General features: G+C 34.7%; 1 protein-coding gene and 1 long non-coding RNA gene across 2 annotated transcripts; both read right to left on the bottom strand.

Moving 5' to 3' along the window:
- Positions 1-404: 404 nt before the first annotated feature.
- Positions 405-10,905, bottom strand: nipsnap1 (nipsnap homolog 1 (C. elegans)). Its single transcript, XM_055039566.1, has 10 exons — positions 10,774-10,905; positions 8,579-8,706; positions 7,939-7,984; positions 5,643-5,737; positions 5,195-5,265; positions 4,952-5,092; positions 3,920-3,951; positions 3,710-3,804; positions 2,612-2,695; positions 405-1,039 (listed from the first exon to the last, which is right to left on the bottom strand). The coding sequence occupies exons 1-10, from the start codon at positions 10,851-10,853 to the stop codon at positions 975-977; spliced, it is 837 nt and encodes a 278-aa protein (XP_054895541.1). The 5' UTR covers positions 10,854-10,905; the 3' UTR covers positions 405-974.
- A 2,108-nt stretch (positions 10,906-13,013) lies between these two features.
- On the bottom strand, positions 13,014-15,434 carry LOC129365987 (uncharacterized). The gene is made up of 4 exons (XR_008606572.1): positions 15,340-15,434; positions 14,302-14,385; positions 13,637-13,727; positions 13,014-13,473 (listed from the first exon to the last, which is right to left on the bottom strand). It is a non-coding gene; the product is annotated as an uncharacterized LOC129365987 (long non-coding RNA).
- Positions 15,435-19,952: the final 4,518 nt, after the last annotated feature.

The raw sequence follows: 19,952 nt of genomic DNA on the forward strand, positions 1-19,952 counted from the left end.
CCCTATGCGGACACGCCCCCTCCTGTTAAAGCACAACGCACGTGCTTTGGAAAAGTTTGAATGAACGAGCAGAAATAACACTTCCTTATTGGAATTTCAAAATAAAGGAAATCCACACAGTTTATTTACTTTATAAAATAGTAGCGTACACATAAATATATAAACTTTAGAGAGGAAGTAAAAAATAGAACAAAGGGAACAGTTTGTACTTGTGTTTGCTGTATGTTGAAATGACTGCAGATGCAGTATGAAAGACAAGTTGAGAAGATGTTTATCAACTTCTGTGTATTAAGTTGTTCAAAAATGAAGTTTCAACAAAGAATAAAGGTAACTCTATCTTTCAGTTGTTTTCTTCAAGTTAAACTTGACTTTATTTCCAGATTATTAAAAAAAACAACACTAACTTATTTCAAAGCTTTATTTATGAAAGCACATTCAAGTTTACTGAGTCGCCAATGTTTTCAAAACGCCACAAAAAGTCAACTTACAAGTTAGGGTGCAAGTTTGCACATGCAAACTCGCATGTGCAGGAAGATCTGTGGTTTGCAGATCTTCCTGCACATCTCAAACATTGAGATATGTTGATAATGAAGAGCACATATATACTCTTTCACAAATCACCATATAGTTCATATTCAAAGTTTTTCACTTTGAAAACTCCCCAATTTTTTTTTACACATTTATAATTAAACGTAAATGACACATACTGTGCCCCTGTCAATCTGATTAATTCCTTTTAAGCTTTTGTCAGTATTTTTAAAGCATGCTTTCCCAAATAATTGACAAGATGTCTGGCAATACAGATATTCTGAAATACTCCCAACAATGAAATGTATGATTTTTAACAACTGGCTGGAGTGCAGGCAGGAAGATAGTGATCATTCAGCAGATTTAACAAACAGCATCAATTAAGCTCTTGGGGAGGATGATGGTAAGTTTTTGTCATTAAGTTGCTTGTAGTTTTAGTCAACGTGTCACTGTAAAGGTGAACTAGTGGTAGGGATCATTAATCTAGACTCCATGCTCCTCACCAAAGGCACTGAGAACAGACAAAGAAACACATTAGGCTTTGGTAAATTAATGAATATAATCATTTTAAATCAGCATTTTCTTTCATCATTGAAATGTTCATCACTACTGAATACGTTTCTGGAATTTAATGACTATGCAACTCACAGCCATAGTAATGCTTTAAAAGAGTTGGGTGCAAAAATTTGTATAACACTTAAAAATTATTTTTGTAGCCATCAAAATGTTTCTGATACAATGAGGATGTTGACTTGTTTTGATGCATGTTTGGTATTATTGAGCTAGAATAACACAATGTTATGTTCAGGTTTAACATATATAGTGTCACCCAATGCCCCTTGTACCACAGCAATCACCACTGGCTGAAAAACAGCTTCACAGCATGAACCTACTGTTGCCATGCTTAACAGCTAGTACTAAGGTTTTAGCTTACTCCTTGCTTTACTTTTTTATTTGATTTGTATTTTTTTTTTTTTTTTGCTTTTTTTCTCTCTATTCTAAACTAAAAATGACAACTTTATCATTTATAGTTCAAAGCAGAGAGTAATTCATCAAGTTTTTCAAACACAACATTTTAACACCATTTCCCCTTCCAGTTGGCATAAATTGTTTGCTTTTTGTTCCAATTATATTTTTCAGGTCATTGAACAAATCTTAAGATTAAATAGGGATCATTTGACAACATGAAATGTTTTTGTTTTTTCAAAGACAACTTCATTTAAAACAGAGAAAAATGTTTTTTTTTTTTTTCAAAGCAATGAGGAACTGTCTGAAAATGTAACTACATCCTAAACATAATAGCTGATGATGACAACCTGGGCAGCATCAGCTGCTTCAGAGTGCTTGTGATAATTGACAATGAGTCTCTCCTTTTACTTTTGAGTAATTTTGCCCCACTGCACTTTGCAGAATTGTTTAAAGGTTCAAACATTAACAGCTGTTTTAAGGTCAGGAGACAGCATCTGAACCGGATTTGAGTTTAGACTTTGAACTGTGCCGTAGCAACTGCCTGGCCAGCGTCTGTGCTGCTCGCTTCTCCTCTTAGGCCCAAGCTTGTACTTTTGATTTTTTGGAATAGGCTACTCCAAAACTAACATTGTGTTATTTTTGGACCCATCAACATCTTACCAGGTGCACTTCCAATGGTCCTGCTGCCTAACCTAAACAAGCTTAAGTTTTAAGTCATAAACTTAAGGTTTATGGCCAGTTTCAGACTTAAACTTAAAGTTTATGAGCCGGATTTTCTGAAATAGGAGAATTAAATGGTCCAATTAGTAATGGCAAGTCATCCAGATCCAGACTTGTAAAGCAGCCCCAGGTCATCTCACTGCCTCCCAAAGGTTTGATTCTGTGATGTACAATGTTATTTTTCTCAAATACTGTTTATCATACTCCACATTTAATAGAAATCAACTTTCACTTATCTTGTGTCAGCTTTGACACAAGATTTTTTTCTTATCACAAAAGACTGAATTGTATATTTTCACATTAATGTAAACTCACAAAAAAAAAAAAAAGACAGAAATTCTTTTTGCCATTAGTATTTTTTTTAAAAGCATTAGTGTTGCTGGAGTTGTCTTACCTGTATAATACACATTAACATCCCAGCCCTCTTTCTGCCAGGCAGAGTTTCTTGTTTCCTCTCTAGATTGAAGGCTTTCATAGGCTATAAAAACATAAAAAAAATTATATCCTATGTAAGTGAATTTATAGTAGATCAAAAAATAAACATTGTGCCTTGCTGTACCTTGTTTCTTCCATTTATTATGATCACTGTAATAATCACCATACATATATTCCCAAAAAGTAATATTTGGATTTTCTTGTCAAAGATTGTTGCAAAACAATGAAAAATATTCCTTAGTATTAGATATTCTGTTTACCACAGTAGTCATCATAAAAGTGCATTTTTTTCTCTGCAGCCTAAAAAGTGTTTACATGCAGCTAAAAATGTACGCAGAATTTAGAGTCTCGGTTTATGATTCATGAGCTTAAAATTAACATAAATAATATAAGAAGATAATATTTATCAAGGAGGAACCAACAATTATTGATTTGTCCAAATTTGCAACATAGGTTTCTGCTATTGTCATGAGGCATAAGCAATAATCTTAGTGAAATTCTCCTCCTGTTAAGTTTTAGAAAAATGTGGGCATTACTACTTATTATCATCCTGAGGAATAAGTCTTTTTAACAGTATGCAAATTTACCCAGGACAAGCTTGCAAATGTTGTACGCATGTTAGAGGAAACATTTAGAAACTTAGGATTTAAAAGTTACTCCTAAAAAGCCAAATCCTAATGTTTCTTCAATTGGTTATGTCTGAGCTTGGGTCACAATTTATACACAGTGTAACGGTTGGCCAGATGATCTGTGAGGATATGCCTTTCTTTCCAAGGTGGCTTGTGAACAAAATATTGAGCATTATCTATCCCCCCCAGCTGTCTGAAGTCTGTGAAACGCAAGATGGGCTTAGCTCAGATCTGCAGATTTGACTTTCAAGCCTTATCCAGCCTGGTAACTGTCCTAAAACTGCCTCAGGCAGTGAAGAGTGAAGTATAAAATGAAACATGCATTATGTGTGTTTTTTTCTTTTTTTGCAGTCCCAATATTTTCGTGCCTTTTGGACTGAGTCTCACTTGAGTATTTTCCAAAAACTGAAACATCATAAATGACTCACCCCACAAATGATGAACAACATACAGGTCACCAATCTGGGAGAAGAACCCTCCCACTGCCTCATTGTTTTCCTGCCTGTGTTTGATTGCCCTTGCCCTGTAATGGAAGAGGTTATTTTCAGGAGGGAATTGCTCACAGAGACACATATTATTCCACAAACAGAAGTTCAGGAACCTGATGTTACGTTTCAGGCAAGTGAAACTTGTCTTACCAGCGATTGCCCCATTCAAGCATGGTTCCTGGCTGAAAGACAGAGGAGCAAAGAGAGACGGCTTTAATCTAATTAATGCATGTCATTTATATTTTATATATGTCTGTAATTTCATCGGAAAAAATGTCTTTGTATCTTGAGTCTACATGCAAGAACTAGTGTGGCACTAGCTGCAAACAGAGGTGATCTGTTTGTTTTCTTTCCTATGAATAAAGAAGTGACTCCCTCACATAGTGAGTCAGCTATGAAAAAATAGAAATTATGCAGCAGGGAGAGTCAGAAAAAGTACATCAAGTCTCAGGTGAAAATAATGTTATTTTGCAGACAACAATCAATATCTATATTTTTGTCTGATTACTAGCAATCACAGGAGTATAGGTGATTACAGATTTACCTTAACAGTTAGCTCATACAATAAGCTTCAACCGATACAATTCATATAATTTCATTGTGAAGTGTATGAATGAAAATGGTGAATAATCACAGTCATCAGAAAATAGTTCTCATTAGTCTCATTACAGTCATGGGAAAACAAACTATTTCCAGTGAGTCAATAGAACCACATTTAATTTGAGCTAAGTTTCCTATGAGACATTATCAGTCTCTCACATTGTCCTGGAGACATTTTGGTACACTTTTGTTTTCAATATTTTCAGTTCCAGGAGGTTTGCAAACTTTTATGTCTGCACAGCTCTCTTAAGGGTTCACAGAACCACTGTAGTTAAGCTTGGACTTTGCATGGATTACTGAAAATGCCTTGATTATTTCAATTCGAAGCCATTCTTTTGTAGATTTTTGTCGATCGTCCCTGCATTGTATTAGCATTGTCTTCATTTGGTAGTATTCTGGTGTTCTACAGAAAACTGCTTAAACCTTTCTTTGAAAGAAGTCAGAACTGCTGCCAACTAGTGCATCTAATCAGCAACATCTGGCTTCAATTTCCCTTCTGAAACGCAATGGAAAAATTAACATTTTATTTTAGTTTTCCACATCAAGCAGCAACCTGAAGGGACAAACACCAACTCAAATTACCTTGAGCTTGTAGGTGCGAAGTTCATATAGGTTTGGTCCTTTTCTTGGTAAAGGTTCATTCCAAAAGCTAAACTCCAAAAGAAGCTGATTTTTTCTTGAAATCAACATTTTAGCCCTCTCTTTCCGGAACTCCAAGTATTCCTAAAATGGTTGTTAATTGAAAACAAAATGCATGAAGACATAAACGAATGAAACAATTTGTTGGTGTGTTACAGTTGGAAAACAAAACTGCTTACATCATACCTTGTTGGCTGTTAATTTCTTCAGGCAATCAGTCAGAGCCGGATAGCCTCCTCTATATCGCCACAGATGCACTGAGCAACAAGAACAGCAGATGTCACTGTAGCCCTTCACTAAGGCACATCCCACCCACACAGCCATGGCATACAAAACCATCTCATTTCAAGCTCTCATTTTTTCTGAATGCTCCTAATGTACATCATAAACTGTAAATGATCATATGTAGAAAGAAAGACACTATGTCGACTCGTCAGGCGAAGTATCTGTGCTTCTGCAGGCTTCAGTCACGCTCTGCCAAACAGATTATGATCAAAGTGAAGCCACTTCACGTAACTGTGTGAGGCACTGAGACAGAAAAATTAATTTTCTCCCGCAGGATCTAAGATCAATCCAACTTATCAGTCTTGCAAGGTTTCTATCAGTTCCCATGTAATCGTTCACCTCAGCTTACCAGCTTGATCCTGCTCTCCATACCAGGTATTCCAGCTTCCAACAACTTCACATGGGAAATCTTGATCCTGATGGAGTCTTCTTTGCACTTCAGCCCTACCATCAGCACAAAAATGATCAATAAACAGTATAAAACATATAATGTGTGTAGCTTTTTTGTATTTATAAAGTCTTGTTTAGATGATATATCAAAGCAAATTACTCCACTAACTCAAATATGCTTCTATCAAACATAATCTAATATACTGTCTTGCTTAAGGCAAGTCAACATTATGTTCTCCAAAAGTTGAGAACATTTTTTTTATTTTTACATTCTTAGCCCATTCTGTGTCAGACAAAATATAACTAGACAAAAAAAAAAAAAAAGAATGTTTAAATTTCATCAGCCATCAGTGTCAGTATCAAGAGCAAACTAATTGACAAAAAATATTGACAGTGTCTGTTTTCTATCAATCCTTAAGATGTTGACTTTTGTTTACAACCTTTGCAATCAAAAGTGGCCAGAATAAACACAGGTTATTGGTTCACGGTCTACTTCTACAAAACGGAAGCATGATTAATCCAGAGGATGTGGATTCATCATGCTTTCGTCATTTAAAATTCATCACTTAAAATATTTCTGCATCGCAAAAGTATTCACAAGCCTTTAACTTGATTTCCATTTCTCAATGTTATGACTGCTAACTTCAAAACATTATTTAATGGTAATTATAAAGTAAAAGAAAGAGGACAGGTGGATTTAATGTTTTGAAACATAAAAATAAAAAAGTGTATCAGGCTTTTTAATCTGATGACTAAGTCATAGAATCCTATTCAATTAAAGAGCTTCAGTAGTCATTGTGTAATTTATTTACAACAGAAGTGCAGCTGTTAGAGTAGAGCTACTCAATTACATGTTTGGATGGAACAGATTATCAAACCAAGAATAATCATTGGGTCTGTTTGCAACCAATAAAACTCATACAAAGTTAACATTTTCAGTCAGGTAAAACAAAGATTTTTCAGTCAAATTTATGTTTTTTGTTGGCAAATTTAGGATTTGGTGTTGATAAATACATGTTGCATGAATTTAGCTAGCTGCAAGATTCACCAACATGAAAGAGTCATCCCTACTCAAGAGATTGAAAACAAAAATACACTGTGCGGTGGGTTTCCTGTGGCAGCCAGTGTTGCATTAACAGTCCTTACTGTCGCAGAAAATTTAATTAAAAAAACTTCTCAGGTTGAAAAAAATGGAGAAACTCAAAAGTTAAATTTTCCATTAGGAGAATGACTCCTAACATCCAGGCAGAATTACAATTGCATACATGAAAGCATTTGTGAAAATAGCCCTTTGAAAGTTCAGACCAAAATCCAATTGAGTATATGTGGCAAATTTAAGTCCATTGAAAATAGCTTGGGCTATTTTACCCAAAATACCTGAAGCTATAATTGCAACAAAATCTTGTTCTACAAAATATTGGCTAAAATATTTGAATATAAATATATATTCCAAGAATTTACAAATATCATGCGATATACTTCATATATTTGTGTTGGTCCACAATCAAATCATAGTGAAATGCTCTTAAGTTTGTGATTGTAACACATCAAACTGTGAAAAAGTTAACGGTCTGAATATTTTTGCAAGATATTGTATGTTTTCCTAATATGTAAGGTTTTCATTTGCAAACATGTGACACTAAATTGATCCCGCTGATGGAGAGAATGTCTCGATAACCTTTTCATGGATGCAATGTCTGAGCCTGCAGTGACTGCTCAGAACCATAATGCATCACATCTAGTAATTGTTTCTGCAGGTGATTTGCCTTTTAAGGACAAGCAAATTTCCTTTTTAGCTCAGACCTCATGCAATACCGTAAACAATGAAAAAGCTACTTTGCTATGTTCTTACTGTATTCTCCTGTATTCATAATTTTAAATCTCCCTGTGCAAAACAGCAATTTAGAAGAGTCCACAGTTTTCTCATTGCTGAGGCCGAGGTTTATACAGTCATGCTATTTATTGCTCTCTAAAATTTGCATCATCTGGCCTTTCCTAACAATCATTTTGAACCAAACCCTGTCACTAGCAAATAAGTCATTGAAACCTCAGTAACCATTATGCAGGAGTGCAAATCTGTTGCCATCTTCAACTGCTTCATAGCTCTCTATTCTTCAAAGGTTAAACTGACAACACAGTTTGACATAATATATTGAAAAAGTATGAAAAAAAACCCCCCGTAAAATTTACGACAGCAAACAGAAGAAGGAAAGCGAAGATAATAAAAGTAATATTTCACACCACGTAACACTCACTCCAGGTTGTTGTACTCATCCAGACACTCGGGCTTCACGTCGTGAACTTAACAAAAGAAGAAAAGAAAAGAGAGACGTAGTTATCAAAGCTTGTGTTTTCTTTTAAAATACACAATCAAATTCTCCAACAAAGTAATTTCACACCTCAATTCAGCAGACTTTATATACAAAGCTGTTTCACTGGCACAAGGTTATAGGCTATAGCTGATAGAATGTTCCAATTGAAATCTCTGCACAGCACGATGTACGCTGCATAAAAGATCAAAGTCTGGGGAAAAATGGTAATTTCTTCTCAGGAGACAGACACAGTTATGATCTAAGACTCTAAAGAAAAGACTATTTTTTCTGATGTTATAAAAAGTTATAAAATTGATACATCATGTTATCAACTTGGCAGCCACCCTCTTCTTGTGCCAGTGTAATGAAAATTTTAGTTTGCTCTCATGTCCTTATGGTTCAGCAAAGACTGGATTTAAACAAACATAATTTATTTAGCTGTTTTCTGTAGAGATATGTGGCTAAGTAGACAAAAAGACTGAAATCCTATTTTGTATTTTTCAGATGTCTTTGAACCTCAGTAACCCCACATTTAAAGGCAATAACCCTTTCTTTGTATGTTAGTAAAATTCAATGTGCCTACACTGGATTTTATACAGGTTGCTGGTCTCTTTCTTTGACAGCAGGTTGGAGTGGGCATCTTTCCTCGCTTCCACCTTGTGCACAAATAAGGAGCGGAACCAGCCTTTGTCGCTGCTTTCTGAAAACCTCCTACACAGAAACGAGATGAAAGAAGCAAACAAAAGCGCAAAGAAAAACCATTAACATAGAGACATTTTCAAATAATAATAATAAGAAAAAACAACTCAAAGGATTATAGGAAATGTCATCATACATAGACTAAAATATAGTCAAGCTGTTAACGTCTGAAATGAAAAATATGCATACTGTATCAGGCAGTGGGTTGAGTGCAGCATAAAATTTATATTCACCCACTGGAGTAGATATGTGGGAAATATTTACTTAAATCATGAGAAACTCGAATCAGATTCTGATTACTAGTTATGATAAGTTTTGAATAAAAAGTCTGTTGTTATACTTATAGATCAGTACTTCTTCAGGCTGAGGAGACCTTAACCCATTTAACACAGAGTCACAGACCTCCTAACCTAAATTGCCCCAAAATACATCTTAATATATAATGCAACCTGAAATGAAAATGGTAGTCTCTTAACTCACATATTGTTGTTTTCTGTTTTCATCCTACTGAGAAGAGTCGTGCTTTTTGGTAGATGTGACTGACCGCAACAAAACCATGAACACGTTTACTTGGGCATTTTGACTTATTTAAAGATTCTGAAAGTGTGGAGTCTGAGCTTGTCAAACATAACTAAATAAAAAACAAAAGGTGTTCTTTATATCAGATGTTGTGTCCATAACATTTATGGATATTTGTGATTTAGAAGCAGAAAAACAGACTTGAGTTGCTTTAGCAGAAACAAAAAAATCATTTTCTGCACCATAGAATCCATAGAAATATTCATTTCTATCGATGATATGTATTTATTGCATTTAATGAATTTAATTTAATCACTTTAATCAAATAAAATAAGCATAGCTGTAGACATGTAAACAGAGCATCATAGATATGCAAAGTCATAAAAAACAAAAAATATGAACTGAATCGAGTCCTAATCACGACAAATAAACTGTCCTTTACATGCAGTACCCTGCGGACCACTGTTAAAATGCACCATTATCCCAAACCTTTCTATTTCTATTTTTAAATGTTCTTAATGTAGTTAAATTACTACAAGTTTGAAAGAGATAGACATAATGAGCTTATTAAAAAGTAACTAAATCTGCAAGCTGACAGCTATGCCATATTGACAGTACCTTAACAAAATGTAAACTGTATTATGGGAAACTGTAAACACCACAGTCTAAAAACTATATTATCCATCATGTTTATATAAGCTGTAGGTATCTTTTGTTCTTTAAAAGAAAAAAAAAATCTTATAGATAAGTACAGCTGTATTGAAACTAAAAATCAAAATTTGTATTTGTACAAAATAATCACATCCACTATTAAGCAGGCCTGTGACATTCAGTGACTTTTGTTGCTTTTTATAAACTCAAAATGTCTAAATCCTTTCAAAACTGCTTCAATTAACCTCAATTTCAGGCTTTTGCAAAGGATTTGAAATGTTACAGGATATCTGCGCCACACATATGGATTAGGGAGAGCTGGTTCCATTTTGTGCTTTTTGAAAGCCATCTGTTAGTTCACAAGCAGATTTAAGACTTTCTAAAACCCTCAAACTTTCAGGGTCAATGAAACTTTTCATTTAGTAAGACTGTGGGCTGATGACTTTAATTAGGAGCCATGATTAACCACAACATTTCCATGAATTAAAAAAAAAAAGCATAAGTTGTGTTTGAATTATGTTAAAATCAGTCAGAGCAGAAATCATTGCTGATGGAGGCCCTTAGTGTGCTTTTACAGTACAAGGTTCAGAGGTCTAGCAAATCATTAAAGCAGGTTAGAGACTGCGACTCAGATAACATTTAGGACTTATTTTTAATAATACAAATTTATATTCACCTATAAGAAATTTTCAAGTCAAATACTGAGATAAACTTGTGGATTTCTAACAGTGTGGTATTACAATCAACAGTCACAGTTAGGGTTTTGATGTTTCTGAAAATTAGCAGACAGACTTTGAAATGTAGTAAGATGGTTTCCAACTTTTTACAAGTTCATGGTTTTGCTGACAACCTTAAAAATCTCCTTTCTTCCAGTTTGAAAGGATGAACATATAAATAAAACAAACGTACCTGGAGGTTTGGTGTAAGTAGACAGAGGACCTGTACAGTACGTGTCCTGCACTCTGCACAGATCTGCAGCTCGTCGCCATGTTCCTCTGGAAAGCGACACAGTTGTCTGATGCTCAAGCATTCCCTGCTGGTTAATGTTTACATCTGCTTGCGTGAGGTGAATTGACAGGTAATCAGATTGGTTGAAAACCGCTGATACTTTTTAGCCCTCCAGAGGTTAAAAACATGCAGGACTCTGTGAAGCAATAATCCAATGTGCAAACTTGACCAGCTGATAGAGTCTGAGAGAGGCCCAGGTTGAGGCAAAGTAGACCTGCATGTAGATTGTGTACAGATTGATATCTTGTAATTGCATCAGTTTTGTTATGATTTTTAAAAAAACATTTAGGAATTTGTAAAGGTGTTGACACACTTTGTGTGATAGAAAAAAAAAATCTCCAAAAGACAATAGATGATCATATAAATCCTAGCTTTTAATTAAATCTTTTGAAAGCAAAAGGTAAAAACGTCAAGTTTTAAAAGCTTTGTGTCACAAAGCAATCATACAGCAGTTTATTTTTTTTCACTTTTAGATTTGTCACTTTTTACTCTTTCTGGCTGAGAAAAAGGCATTTTGACTTAGTACAGAATAGTGAGGTTGTTACCCTTCATTCGGTTGCTGACAGTGCCTGAATTTCAGCAGACAGCAGACAGCATTCAGCATGCCGACACATTTCAGAATTAATCCTCTTCCATCTTCTGTCAAATAGATAAATAAGTCACTGGAAGCTATGCAGAGTCATCATATTGTATCCACAGGCTTCACAGCTACCAGCAGATGTGCTTCATGACTCAGTGCAGGTTTTCTCTCCTGTGACTGCAAATACACTTACAGACTTTGTTAGTTAACAAAGCTAAAATTTGTTATTTTCATTCATTGCATTAGCGTGACACTTTATTTTCACCGAGGTTTGTCAGTTATTTCACAGTAATAAGCTTGAGAACAAACAGTACCATAGTTTTTGAAATCTTTTGCTGGATTGTATATCCCAGCAAAACATCCTGTCTCCATGTATCTTTTGATCAATCACATTAATTTATTCAAGAATTATTTTCTTGAATAATAGATTATCACACTGTATGCTATCCGCTCCCCTGGCTAAGTATAAGGTGTCATTTTTACACCTTATGTGATCCCTGAAATTTGACAAAACTAAGTGAATACACAACTTTTTAGTAGCATTTATCAGATATTTAAGCTAAAAAATCTGGGTTGGAGTTCATTTTTGGGGTACTTGTGTATGGGGGAGTTACATGCATCCAAAGTGACATTTTTCTGTACACTGAAAAAAATAAGTCATTGGATGAACATAAAAAAATTATGGAAAGGATTTCCACCTGATTACTTTGCTTTATTTCAGCACCATGTACTTGTGTTACTCCTATTTAAAGCAAATGTGTTAGGTCAACCTAATTTATTAAGATTATTCCAATGTAAAGCAAATGTGTTGGCTCCACTTGTTACAATGGTGATTCAATGGGTGATTCTAAATCAAACATGTTGGCTCAACGTAATATATTGTGGTTATTCTTATATAAATAAAATGAGTTGGCAAAACATAATTCATTAAGGTTGTTCTAATTTAAACCAAATATGTTGGCTTAACCAGAATTATGGTAATGCAATGGATGATTGTAAATCAAATGAGTTGGCTCTACTCCATTCATTAAGGTTATTCAAATTCAAATGAAATGTGTTGACTCAACATATGTTTTAAAGGTTCCTTTAACTCAGTCACTATAGTGTGACCCAGTGTAATGCAATACAGCCAGCCCAACTAATCTGCAATGTTTAGGACCAAATCATTGATGTTACTTCATTAAGATGAATGTAAATCTAGTTGAAACCACCTTATTTTACACTGGTACCTTCACACTACCTGATTCAGTAGGTCCAACTCACTAAAAGCAAGTTAGCTCAACAAATATGCTTCATGCTAAAAGACAGCTAGTTAATCGTGTGGAAATCCTTTCCATTATTTCATGATGTTAATTCAAAGACATATTTTCAAGCGTTAATCAAGCATTTTAAGATAGCACTAGGTGAAAGTGTAGGAAGAACACTCAACAATTAGAAAAGGTACAACACAATTGTATTTTCAGAATTACTATACATCGTTTTTTTACACAGCACAAAACACAGCTGAGTTGGACATTGAAATAAAAAAACTACAAAAAGGTTACAGTTTCATTTCCCAGCCAATTCTTTACAGCATAAAACATGTCAGTATAGTTGCTCAACTTAGAGAACTGTAACAATATAAATCTTTTCTACTGCAGACTTTAAACACTCATTTTCCATATGAAACTTTGCTCAACTTAGCAGCGAGTTTCATATTGAGAACGTGTGCTTTCTTTGATAAGTTCTTTCCATCCAATTTCATTATTATTTTCTGTATTACTTCAAAGGTATGCTTGAGTTACTGAGCAAGTTGAGTGCTGAACGCACTAAACTTGAGGGTAGCTCAAGTTTAGTGCATAGATTAGTCCCAGCAGCATCACTATTGCAGAAGATACACTGCCCAAGCTGTTCATAACTTCCACCTCCTCCAGGACAATCCCAACATCCAGATGTGCATCGGCAGCCTCTGCACCCTCTGCTCAAATGACGATTCCGAGGACAGCCTCGGCTTTGGCCATTTCTGCGCATTCATCAACGTCCTAAGGGAGTTAGGGAAGGGTATTGGGGGAGAGACAATTCACATGTAATTAAATAAATAAATTAAGATTGACATTGATTGAGTCACTCATGGACCTTAGTTGGTGAAAGTATTTTAACAACTCTTAGGACCTCTATTGTAAACACAAAGAGAATTTAACATACCATGTACTCCCTCACCAGCTTCTCTGGATCTTCATTTAGGTACACACAGACATTTGAGGATGCACTCTCGTCTGACCTCAGCAGTGTCTTCCTAAATATGCAGATCAAAAACAATGAGAACAATCTCAAAACTCCAGCAGTATAGGTTCACACACTTGAAAGCATAGCTGCATTCAAAGGAAGTCACAACAAAAGTGATCAGTGGCTTGCAGTCTATTTGAAAGATATTTAAAATTGTTAGTATCCCTTCATTATGCCATGACTAAAATGGAGTTTAACATCTCATTTAAACATCTAACTGAAGCTGTTAGAGGTTTAAATAAAGACATGAATATATCACCAAAGAAATATGTGAAAAGTACAGAATGGTCAACACAGTCTATATCCTTCTACTTAAATGAATATGCAAAGCATTCCATGTCTTACAAGTACATGGACAGTCTATGTGTGGGCATGGATAACGTCGCATATGCCGGTGTTTAAGTGTAAAATGTTTTAACAGGTCATATCTACGAGACAGAGAGAGACTACACTCCTTACATTTCCACATCCCCATGCAAATAAAGACAAATAAAACAGACTGGCCAAATAAATGTTTAGCTGAACTCTAGCTCTATAAGCTCTCTAACACTACATTCAGTCACTTTAGATCTGGCAAAACTTACTATTAGCCACTGAAATCTATAACTTGATAGCCGATGAGCCCCTTGACCAGTACTTACGCAGGTGGATTACAGACAGGTGATGTTCTGAAAGAGATCAGATATATTTTCAGCCATTAAAATATGCAATTCATACTGAACTGAGTTGTATCTTTTAGTACAAGTCCCTTGAATGCCTCATGAATATAACCACTGGACACATGCAAGCACATATGTGCAGAACAATGGTGAATTGAACATGGTAGAAAGCAATAGTAACAAAGGTCAAAATGAGCACAAACAATCAACACAAAAAACATCAACATTTCAAAATTAAACCAATGAACTTCAATATTGTTTCTGAGCTACAATTATTTGGGGACAACAAAGAAGAGTCCAAAAAACCCCAACATCTTTACAGCAGAGGAATATGTATTTTAAAGAAAAAAATAGAAAGCTCAAGTCTGTAATAATGGATAATCCATTGAGAGTTTTAGCCTGACAAAATATACTAGAAATCCATAACTAACAGGTATTTAAGGAACATTTAACAAAGCTCAGAAAGCAATGCTTTCTGCAGGTTTCACCGACTGAAATGTAGGACTTTTTATTACCATAATTAATTAAGAATCTCGATGATGATAGAAAGGTACCAAAGTGTGTGTATCTACATTTACCTCCATAGTAACATTACTGAAATAGAATTAAAATAGTTAGAAATAGACTGATGTTAGATCCGTGTGTTAAAAATCCACTAAACCTCCAGGGAGCTCAGGAGGAGCAAAACTGTGACATTTCCGGGGTCCATTTGTGTCTCTGGCAGCAGCTTTGTGACCTTTACACTACATATGGCTCTGCAGAGTTTTTGCACAGAATGTACCTAACATGGTGCGGCGATAAATGTAAACAAAAAGCTATCTGCCTTAACCTAACCGACTTAATCTACAGAACATGAAATAATGTGACACAAGTATGGAACAAGTAGAAAATGGTGCAAATGGTAGAGAAATTTTAAGTTACATATTTTTATATGGATTTAGATGAAAATAGTTTGACTCTTACCTTCTTCAAATTAAGTAGATGCACGCCAGGAATCTCCCCTCTGCCCTTGAAAAAACCCAACAAGGTGCGAGCCAGTTATCTCGCGTGATTTTCCGTGATGAGTCTGACACAATAGCGCTTTGCTGACACAATAGCGCTTTGGAACTGACGTCACTGTGTTTTTTTTTATTAGATTAACTTTGACAAATATTGATATTGAATAAAATAAAAAAAAAAAGATATATATATATATATATATATATGTTTAAAAAAAACATATATATATATATATATATATATATATATATATATATATATATATATATATATATATATATATATATATATATATATATATATATATATATATATATATATATATATATATATCTTGGCACAGCCAAGATACTGCGCAGGACCCTCAAGCTCCCAGGCCTCTGGTAGAGGCCTGGGAGCTTGAGGAATTAGATGTATTCAAGTTGAGATAACGTCATTCAATCACGTTAGTTCAGTTGAGAGAAAAAACCGATTGTCTCGCGTGTTCTCGCGTGATATCCCGTGATCTCACTCGTTGTCGTCAGCACAATATCAGTCTAACTATAATGAATCATGTTAGCTCAACATGATTCAATTTTATAAATGTGAAGTCGTGGAATATCTTGTTTATCCAACATGATTTTATCACGTTTTCGCTTCAAACCCAACATTATTGTGTGAACGGTACATGATATTCTTTTGTTAATGTAATACGCCCCGACGTTCTTTTTTTTTTTTGGCGGAAGATCTAGCTGACGTAATTGAATCACGTTATCTCACCTTGAATACATTTTATTCCATTTGCGAGAAAAAACCGATTGTCTCGCGTATTCTCGCGTGATATCCCGTGATTTCCCGTAATCTTGCGTGAACTTGCGTGATATCGCGTGATCTCACTCGTGGTCTTCAGCATAGGATCGGTCTGACTATAATGAATCATGTTCGCTCAACATGATTCAATTTTATAAACGTTGAAGTTGTGGAATATCTTGTTTATGCAACATGATTGTATCATGTTTTTGGCTCAAACATGCAATTATTTAGTTAACAGTACATGATATTCTTTTGTTAATGTGATAACCCCTGAGGTTCCTTTTTTACAGTGTATCTATCACAGTTTGAGTCTGTCTTGGTGCTGTAAACAGACCTGTTACCTAACGGCGGACAGTGGTTCTTTCATAGCTGGGTTTTTCTATTAAACTAGTCACGCTGTACTTAAATCCTTTTTGTTCAACCCACTTTCACTTCTTTTCAAACACAATGCAGTGCTCTCTGATCCTCCCCATCATTTCTACCCACCTGCATTATATAACATCAAATCAGATCACATCATATCTAAAAAGAATCATCCTCAATACCTGCCCAATTTCAGAGACTTTGTGGATGATATGCTTGGTGCAGTGAAGAAATGCCATTTATTTCTTCCACCTTTATATTAAAGTTACTTGGGATTTAACTACACATAATCATTTCAGTCTGAGGCATAGTTTATAAAAGAAATTAATCTCCATAAAAAATTACTTTTCTTTAAGATTTTATCCTTTTCATCTGTTACATTGAACAGACTTCCTAGCTTTTAAGTGGCAAATAAGTACAGCAATTACAGTTGCAATTTTCAAGATAATGCTTTTCTGAGCATGCCAAATGCGCCTCTGTGTTTCACTCTCAGCACTGGGAATATTTCTTTCACCGCTTTATACAAGTCTTCGAAATACTGGTTGAACTGGTATGTCCTAGAAAGTGACAGATGTAATGATCGGTTCGTCTATTGAAAACAGCCCGAAAAAAAGTGGTACAATTATGTCACTTACTGAAAGTTTTAATGTCTCCATGACTGAAATTTGGGTTTCTTGAACAAACTGATGGATCTCATGGCACCCATCGCTCCAGATGTGGCTTCTATTGATCTGGTCACAAGCAGAAATCATAAAGCTTAAAATCTACAGTCTGGATTTGCACAAACATGCTTTTAATCATTTTTATTGCTGGCAAAAAGGTAAATAAATTAACATTTTACCTTTTTACACGTTTACTTTATTTTTAATTGTTAGTCCTTCAAATTGTACAGGTACTATGAGCACAATATTTGTTTGATGTCAAGTTTGTTCAATGGGAGAAATGTTACCTGAGCAGCAAAACTTGTAAAACTTTCTCCTCAAGATTGAGAGCACTCAAATTTGAAACTGGATGTATCCCTCTTGGTGTTTTTTTTCTTTTCTTTACATTAGCAAGTTTTAGCTAAAATACATTTGCATTTAAAATGTTAATAGATATAGAAATAAAACTATATAAATGAACAATCCACTAATTTTGGAAATGCTGTTTATTAAGAGACCTAAAATTATTAACTTTTTAACCTTTTCATTCACCCACAGCATACTTCACTTGTTAACTTAACAAACTACAGCTAATTTTATTCATACTACTATCATTTTGGCTCAGACCTCTATTTGTATGTAAAGAGCTTTTTTATTATTATCTTTCATCCTTGTTCTCTTTTGGCTTTCCACTTGTTTCACGAACTGAATTTGTTCTTTTAAAACCAAAGTATCATCTCATTTAAATCCATGCAGAACAACTTTTCATACATCAATATGCAGGAAAAGATTCCCATCACAGGCACATAAACATAATCAATCACACTTGCTCATTCTTTTAACTGACTTCAGAGTCTTGACAATTACTTTTTTTCTCCCTCTGTGGCCATGGCGCTTCAGCAGTGGTGCTGACATAAAAGCAAAGTACAGTGATCCGTTTATTTATCCCATTTTATCCACTGCTGCCCCCCGTTGCTTGTGAAGCCAGAACCAATCTCTTTTCAACAACTTACATTCAGGAGTTTGATTGCCTTGTTTACTTTGAGGCCCGTGGCGAGGAGGATGGCTCCCTCAGGGGGTATTCGGCTGTTACTGTGGCATGACAAAAATACAGATAACAGATAAAAGGGTGTTGGAGTGTGATGTAGGTAATCATAAAGTGTTATCTTTTAAATTATATTATTCAGTCAAGTAGCAGTAACCGCTAGGAATTTGCAAAGACAGCTTGGTTTTGTTGAAAAAGCAAAAACAAGAAATTTGTCTTTTCTGAATGCTCATTTTTATCTTGAACTTGTCCCTTGTACTTCATCTGATTATCAATCCCAAAGAAAGCAAAGTTTCTGACCTAACATTCAGCTCCTCCACAACATTGTTTTTCTGTCCTAAAGTGATGGCTCCTTCTCTGACAAAGTCCTTAAAAGAAAGCTCTGTTCTTGTTAGGGTAACATTTTTCTGAAGAACTTGTGAAAAAATAGTGACTTTGCTAGAAGAAGATATATCTTTAATTATCCAAGACAAACATGTCACAGAAATACACACTGAACCTGAAACACAAGAATTTGTTGATCTAAGTAAGCACTGAAAAGCATTTTGTATTTAGTATTTACACTCAAATGTTTTCTACCAATGCTTTCTCAAAGTTTAAAAAACACAAGAGTTTTTCATTTGCTGACATTGAAGTGAAAAATGAATATTGCTGTGCATGCTTGTGTCTATGCACTTGTACTGTATACAAATGCAGAGGAATAAACTAAAGAAAGCTCTCAAAGAAGTTTACTCATGAGAATACACCTGACCTTCTTGGTCATTAGAAGAAAAAGGAAAGTAATTCTCACCATCTCTCCTCTCTCTTGCAATGTTTTGGAGAAAATCTTTGCACTGTTGTTTAAGGGGATGGAAGAAATAATTTTACATATTTCCCTTTGACATCAGGCACATTAAACGTCTTAAAATGAAAATAATACGGAGTAAGAAACGCTTAAGACCTTTGTTGATCTAGAACTCACAGTTTCTTATAAAATCAGAAAAGAATAGCAGATTTATGTGATATCATTCTCCACTTCCAGGTCATATGACTTATTTCTTAGCAGAGTTTAAAAAGTAAAAACAGGATTTTCTAATTTTATCACCCCAAACGACTAGCCAACATCATTGCTCCTTTTCCTTAAATGCAGTTCCAGGCCACAGTAAGTCATCTCTGACCCTGGTTCTCGGATAGAGTGCTGCCCAAGGTTTTCCCTAAGGAGAAGGGAATACAAATTTCGTAAACAACTTGGCAAAATAAAAATATCAAAAAAGCAAAGAAATCTTTCAAATTTTTTGTCTTGTTTGTCTGTCCTTATATTGCCCTCTGGCTTTTCCTACTTGCTTAAATTTTGCATGTTTATTTTAATATCTGCACAAATCTGAATAACCATGCAAATTGTCACGATATTAGTAAAGCTGGAATATATATTTGAATATATTAGCAACATTTTAAAATTGTATTTCTATTTTAAATAAGTCATCAAAGCAGTAAAACCATAGAATTTTCCTTTTATCTTAGGTTCTTTATTATGAGACAGCTTTTCTCATTATTCTATTTTATTTCTTTGAACAAAGAAAAAAATTCTCATCATCCCATCAACAGAAGTATTTGAACATGTCTATGACTCACAAAAGAAGAAAAAAAAACACTTCAGACAGCCCATTATGTAAATATTTAAAATGCATTAAAACAATAACATAAATGCCAGAGTATTCAACTTCGCCTCTCTGTCTCTTTATGGAAGAGACCTCTCC

Source organism: Poeciliopsis prolifica, unplaced genomic scaffold (genome assembly GCF_027474105.1).
Source record: "Poeciliopsis prolifica strain line A6 unplaced genomic scaffold, Auburn_PproV2 SCAFFOLD014, whole genome shotgun sequence".
NCBI classification, from domain to species: domain Eukaryota; kingdom Metazoa; phylum Chordata; class Actinopteri; order Cyprinodontiformes; family Poeciliidae; genus Poeciliopsis; species Poeciliopsis prolifica.